Source organism: Tupaia chinensis, unplaced genomic scaffold, assembly GCF_000334495.1.
Source record: "Tupaia chinensis unplaced genomic scaffold, TupChi_1.0 Scaffold000273_1, whole genome shotgun sequence".
Classification (NCBI taxonomy): Eukaryota; Metazoa; Chordata; class Mammalia; order Scandentia; family Tupaiidae; genus Tupaia; species Tupaia belangeri.
Window position 1 is genome coordinate 2603883 of NW_006159755.1, and position 7109 is coordinate 2610991.

The 7109-nt window shown below is 55.4% G+C and overlaps 1 protein-coding gene across 1 annotated transcript in view; it reads left to right on the top strand.

Annotated features, from left to right (window-relative positions):
* The window catches only part of LOC102477988 (pecanex 3), a gene marked incomplete in the record, with an annotated part of 17076 nt that overhangs the window by 5618 nt on the left and 4349 nt on the right, over window positions 1-7109 (top strand). The window contains 5 exon segments of the mRNA XM_027772436.1: window positions 858-966; window positions 1094-1223; window positions 1601-1659; window positions 1753-1968; window positions 2701-2954. Coding sequence (XP_027628237.1) covers window positions 858-966; window positions 1094-1223; window positions 1601-1659; window positions 1753-1968; window positions 2701-2954 — 768 coding nt within the window.

The following is a 7109-nucleotide window of genomic DNA, read 5'->3' on the forward strand; positions in this document are numbered from 1 at the left end:
CGTTCCTTCATTTCTATACTGTCAGGATTTGGGACACACACACACACATACCCAGCATGTTTTTCAAAGTTGTAAGACCAGCACTTAAACTATGGCTGGCCATGTAGGATCTGGCTCTCACTTTACAGCCAATGAACGGGGCCAGCCGCTGAGCCTTTTCTCACTTTGTCCCCCTGTGAGTGTTCTGTTCTTGCTTTCTGGCCTGGCCCGTGATAGTGCAGGACCTCTGACTATCTTGACTTTTAGTGCCATGGTCCAGGCCCAGCCTCACTACTGACTGGTGTGGCCCCAACAGGTCATTTATCTTCTCTACTTTCCCTGAATGCCAGCTGTCCCATTTATGAAATGGGACAGTAATAGGAAGCCTCAGGACCAGCAATTGATGTAATGGCCATGTTGCTGGACTTCCATGTAGTTGACTGCGGTTCGAATCCTGGACCCAGTGGCTTAAACTCATGCCAGGTGCATGTGTGTGTGTGCCCAAGATCCAGAGAGGAAAATGGAGGAGAAGAGATTATGGCATGGCCATCCCCCCTAAGGGGTAATTTCTCACTTCCTATCTGTCTGTCTCTGTCTTTCTGGCGAGCGCACACGCCCTATAACAAAAACCTCTCAAAAAACAAACACAAGGAAGCCCCGGTGCTGTGTGGGACTTAAATGGCTAATGCCTCCATAAAGCTCAGTCGGGTTGCCAATGGTACCGGGTACCTACAGGCTAGTCTAGAGAGAAGGGGTTGGGGTGATTCAAGCTGGGCTCCGCATGGGCTCTGATTGAGGCCTGGCATCTAGGAGCCTGGCAGACCTGCCTCCATGAGTGACCCTGTGTCTTTCACCCTCTCTCCTTGTCGCCCGACCAGCTGTGGGACCTGCTGTACAAGCTGCGCTTTGTGCTGACCTACATCGCACCATGGCAGATCACCTGGGGCTCGGCTTTCCATGCCTTTGCCCAGCCCTTCGCCGTACCACGTATCCCACCTGCTGCCCACTGTCGGGGTGAGGGTGTGCAGGGAGGGCTGCAGCCTGGGCCGGTAGTGGGTGATGAAGGAATCTGGGGCAGTCCCACGTGTCTGTCACCTCCTTGACTTGTGCCCAGACTCGGCCATGCTGTTTGTCCAGGCCCTGCTTTCGGGGCTCTTCTCCACACCGCTCAACCCCCTGCTGGGTAGCGCTGTCTTCATCATGTCCTATGCACGGCCCCTCAAGTTCTGGGAGCGGGACTACAAGTGAGTCTCAGGGATTTAGGGATGGGCGCCCAGCAGAGAAAGAAGGGATGGGTTTGGAGCCCAGGCTGGACCACACTCAGGAAGCGGCCTGCAGCAGGTCTTGAGTGCTTGGGCAGGTGGAGGGCGCTTGAAGTAGTGGGCTCAGCCTGGAAGCAGTGAGGCCTGGTGTGGGGCCCAGCCTGGCTGCGTGGTCCTGAGTGAATCCTCTCATGTCCCTGAGCCTCAGCCTTATCATCTGTCATGGGGCTGTCATCGTTGGCACTTGCCTCAGCACAAAAGTGGGCTCAGAGGACACACTGATGGGCAGGCAGAAATCGTCATCTGAACTGTCAGTCACCTCTCTCAGCCAACTGTGCTGTTGCTCTTTCTCTGGACAGCACTAAACGTGTGGATCATTCCAACACCCGCCTGGTTACGCAGCTGGACCGGAACCCTGGTGTGTACCCAATCCACGGGGCTTTAGGGCAGGGCCCTTCCAGGGATGGAGTCTTGCTTACCTTCACTTGGCCTATTTGTCTGTCTGTCCCAGGCGCTGATGACAACAACCTCAACTCTATTTTCTACGAGCACTTGACACGCTCACTACAGCACACGCTGTGTGGGGACCTGGTGCTGGGCCGCTGGGGCAACTATGGCCCTGGCGACTGCTTTGTCCTGGCTTCTGACTACCTCAATGCCCTGGTGCACCTCATCGAGGTTGGCAATGGCTTCGTCACCTTCCAGCTGCGTGGCCTTGAGTTCCGGGGTGAGCCTCGGGGTGGGCAGATGCTGCCTGGGCCTCATGTAGGGCTTCGTGTTTGATAGTGCGTGGGCCTGGATTCCAGTCCAGCTCTGCTCTGGCTGACTGGGTCATCTTGGGCAAGGCACTCTTTCCTTGGGCCTGGGTTTCCCGATCCACTCCTAGAGAACAGTTGGTGAGCCTCCTGCAGCCCCATGCTGCCAAGAGGAGCAATGAGGTGGCAAGGTCTCTTGGTTAAGCTCTGTCGCTGCCCTAACTGGGTCCATAGTGACTCTGCAGGCCACTGTGGTGACGGCTTGGACCTGGAGCCCTGGGTTCTCATGCCAGCTCTCCCCAGACTGCTCTGTGGTCTCAGGCTTGGCCCCCGGGGAGTGTGCCAGCTTCTTGTTGTCGGGAAGACGGATGTGTTGGATGCCAGCTTCAGAAGAGGCCTCAAAGGTGCTGAGAGGCCCTAAGCACAGCTTGTGAGCACCATGACCTTGTTCAAGTCACATCCCCTCTTTGAGTTTCAGTCTTCGCTTCTATAAATGAGGAATCCAGATCCTTCTGCCCTTACACCACCCCATCCCCCCTTAGCTGCTGGGAGTTAGGAGGAAGAGGATCATTCGCTAATTTATCCATTAGTAACATTTACTCATGTGGATGGGGTGGAGGGTGAGCGGTAGCAGGCCTTGGACACTGGCTGAGGAGGCAGGCAGGATTGCCCAGTGGCCCCCTGACTGAGCACCCCTCCCACAGGCACATACTGCCAGCAGCGCGAGGTGGAGGCCATCACCGAGGGTGTGGAGGAGGATGAAGGCTGCTGCTGCTGTGAGCCCGGCCACCTGCCACGGGTCCTGTCCTTCAATGCCGCCTTTGGGCAGCGCTGGCTGGCCTGGGAGGTGACAGCCAGCAAGTATGTGCTGGAGGGCTACAGCATTAGTGACAACAATGCTGCCTCCATGCTGCAGGTCTTTGACCTCCGCAAGATCCTCATCACTTACTACGTCAAGGTATGGCAGGCAGGTGCCTGGCTGGGCAGGGGGTCCCGGCTGGTGAACGCTCACTGACTGGGGTGATCTGGATTGCTGGCTGTTTTGTCCAAGGGAAGCTGAGAACTCAGAGGGTTAAAGGATCTTCCAAGGTGCCAACAGGCTCTGATGATAGGGTACCCAGAGCAGCCCTCCACATGGAGGCAGTGAGTGTGGGGCCAGGTGGGCAGCATGTGCTCAGATCCCCTCGCTGGGCTGCTAGTCCCAGTAGGCGCAGTTGCTGAGACCAGCCTTTGAGACCCAACAGCGCCTACGAGGAGTAATGGTGCTGACGGTGTCACGTTGATGGTACTCACAGGAACACCTGCCAAGCAGCAGGGCAGACTGTTAGGCACCTTTCTTGAGCTGGCTATAGTTCCTCCTGCCTCCCAGAGAGGCCCCATGCCTCACAGGTGTAGAAGGTGGTTCGCAGAGGTGAAGCAATGTGCCCGAGGCTGCAGAATTAGGAAAAGGCAGCAGAGCCAGGTTTTGGAGCCACGCCAGGCAGCTTGGCCACTGGACTTTGCTATCTGCCTGGGGCTTCATACTAGGCCCGAGGGTCTCAAGACATACTGGTGGTGGGGGTTGGTGAGGCACAGTGGAAGGCACAGGAGCCCAGGCTGGGGGTTCTAGGCAGTGTCACTTCCCTTGCTGTGCCTCAGTTTATACCCCCCTCCAAGAAATGGGAGTCCTTGCGATTCTGTGAAATGAGGGTTTAGGGCGCTAAGAATAGAGTACTATGGGAGTGGGGTGGGTTATTGGTCACATCTCCATGTACCCTCTTAGGATATGCCTTGGAGCTTCCCATCTGTGGCTTGGAGCAGTGACCCATTGGGGCCCAAGTGCGTTTGCCCACCTGAGGGTCTCTCTGGGTCAGTCCCATGAAGCCCCATTGGGTAGTCCATCCATGTCACTCATCAGCGAAGCTGTAATTTCTGTCGTTCTGTCTTCCCCACCACTCTTAGGGAAGGGTTTGTGAGCCTCCCCATGTCCCACGCCGCCAAGAGGAGGCCATGGTCCAGAAATGAGGGATATCCCCAGCCTCAGGACGCTAGGGATCACCGTCTGCTTTCCTGTCCCATCTCTAGAGGCACCCTCGCCAGGTCCCCCGCTCCCTCCTAGGAGCTCTGCTCCCAGCTGCACAGCCTTCTGCTGGCCCTGGCCTTCGATGGCTGCCAGGTGGAGACAGGCGTCCACCCTGCCAGGTAGTCCCACGGGGAAGCTGCCTTGCCATGGCTAAGGCTGCCTCAAAAGTCTGGGCAGAACCAGAGCAAGCAGAGGTGCCTGGAGGGCCTGGGGGAGGCTTTCTAAGGACTTGGAGTGTGGGGAACTTTGGTTGGATGGGGCCTGGGGGAGGCAGGTGCACAGGGAGCCCAGTGAGTACATCGGGAAGTACTGGGGGAATTTTCTTTCCAGCCTTCAAGGTTGGCCAGACCAGGCAGAGCCCTTTCTGTGCAGCCTTGGCTCCCTATAGTGCCCTCTCCATACTTTGCCCTTCCCATGGGAGTTGCAGAGCAGTGGGCCACTTGGTCCAGCTCCTGCAGCTGCAGAGACACAGGCCCCCGCATTCTCCACACCTGAGCCTCAGCTCAGGGGATCCTCACAGATTTTCCTAGCCTAGGCACGTTCGTTATCACCTTGGACCCTTTCAGCAAGCCTTGAAAGGGGCAGGGCCAGTGTAATTGGCACCTTTATAGTTGAGGACACGGGTCTCAGGCCTCCCTCACAGTCTGGTGAACACGAGAGCAGGATAAAGTGCACAGCACTGCTCGGGACGCACGGCAGGTGGAGCCCAGCTCACCGACCAAAGGCTCCCCTGCAGGAGTTGTTGCTCACATCGGACCTGCGTCCAGTTTCCTTCTCGAGAAGCACCCTGAGGTGGGAGTACCACAGAACATGATGGCGGTGGCCAGAGTTATCCAAGCAGCCTGGTCCTCCCCTGCCCCCGAAGCTTTTCCTTTCTGGGTCTCCTCAAGGGCTGTGGTGACGCTCAGGCTATGGAGGTGCTCCCTAGGACAGAAGTCAGTGTGGGGTGGGGCTGTCTGAAGCCTGAAACTGCCCACCTCACTCCTTTCCTCTCGGTGAGGGGCCAGCCCAGCACTCCCCGGCCCTCCACCTGCCCATGGTGAAGGGGATGTAGGGGCCAGGTCAGCCCCCATGTGCCAAGAGCTCAGGAGGCTCCTCCTGTATAACCACTGACTTTAGGGAGCTATTTGAGACCCTGGGCTCCTCCTGACTTGTACTCTGGTCACTCTGACCAGTCTCTTGGTCTCTCTACAGTCCAGTATAGCCATCCTGCTAGACTCCGCTACTGCCTGAGTACCCTTCGCTATGGCTAGCTGCGTCACTTTCCCAGCCCTCCCCACCCTTTACCCAGGCAAAGGGCCAACCCCTCGGCTCCATCTCGGGGTGGCACACGGGATCCCCGTGCCAGCCTCAAACTGCCTATCCGTCCTGGCTGTGTTAGCTGCCCACCTTCTGAAAACTCCTCTCCACTTGCCTGGACCCTTGCTTAGAAACCAGTAGGGCTAGAATCTCAAGAAGGCGACCAGGCACCCTAACTTGGGGTATAAGATACTGTGCCCCTGACTTCTTTCTTTTTTAATTTTTTTTAGAGGTCTTTCCTGTAGAGCACATGTGCTTGCCAGAGAGACAGACAGACATAGTGAGAGGGGAAGTGAGAAATCACCCCCAGAGGGGATGGCCACCCTGTAATCCCTGCTCCATTCTCCTCCCAGGATCCTGAGCATACATGCTTGACATGATTTTGAAGCCATCAGATCTGGGACTTGAACTATAGTTGGCCATGTAGGAGTTCAGAAACATAACCTCTATGTCATCCGCTGGCCCTTCTCTGATTTCTTTTTATTTTTTAAAGAATTCTTTTCCTGGCACTAGCAGTTAGCGTAATGGCTATGTCGCTGAACTCCCACATAGTCAATCATGGTTTGAGCCCCGGACCCAGTGGCTTAAATTCATGCCAGGCGCATGTGCGTGTGTGCCCAAGATCCTGAGAGGAAAATGGAGGAAAAGGGATTGTGGTGTGGTCATCCCCCCCCGGGGGGGGTGATTTCTCGCTTTCTGTCTCTCTTGTCTTTCTGGCGGGCGCATGCGCCCTATAGCCAAAAAAAAAAAAATTATTTTACTTTATATATTTTAATTTGGCCAGAGAGAGAGAGAGAGAAAGCAAGCTGCCAGGTCCAGGACTTGAACTGTGGTTGGCCATGTGGGAGTCCAGTGCCCTTAATCACCATGCCACCTGCTGTCCCGCTGACTTTTTTTCTTTTTTTTTTTTTTGGAGAGGTTTTCACTATAGGGTGCATGCGCTCGCCAGACAGACAGAGAGACATAGAGACAGAAAACGAGAAATCACCCCCCAGGAGGGATGGTCACGCCGCAATCCCTTCTCCTTCATTCTCCTCTCGGGATCTTGGGCACGCACGCACACACGCCCGGCATGAGTTTTAAGCCACCGGGTCCGGGACATGAACCGTGGTCGACTACGTGGGAGTCCAGCGACATAGCCATTATGCTAACTGCTGGTTCCCAACCGCTGACTTTTTTTTATTTTTTTAAGAATTATTTTATTGGGACCAGCAGTTAGTGTAATGATTATGTCGCTGGACTCCCACGTAGTCGACCGTGGTTACCCTAACCTCTCCAAAAAATTTATTTTATTTAACTTTATTTACTTATTTATTTAAATTTGACAAGAGAGGGACTGAGAGAGAGGAGAGAAAGAGAGAGAGAGAGAGATAGAAAGAAAACAAGCCACCAGGTCCAGGACTCGAACCATGGTCAGCCATGTGGGAGTCCAGCATCCTTAACACCTGCTGGCCTCTCTGACTTCTTTCTGAAAAGAGGTTCTTGGGAACCAGCAGTTAGCGTAATGGCTATGTCGCTGGACTCCCACGTAGTCGACCGCGGTTCGTGTCCCGGACCCGGTGGCTTAAAACTCATGCCGGGCGCGTGTGCGTGCGTGCCCAAGATCCCGAGAGGAGAATGGAGGAGAAGGGATTGCGGCGTGACCATCCCCCCTGGGGGGTGATTTCTCGCTTTCTGTCTCTATGTCTCTCTCTGTCTGTCTGGCGAGCGCACGCGCCCTACAGTGAAAATCTCTCAAAAAAAAAAAAAAAA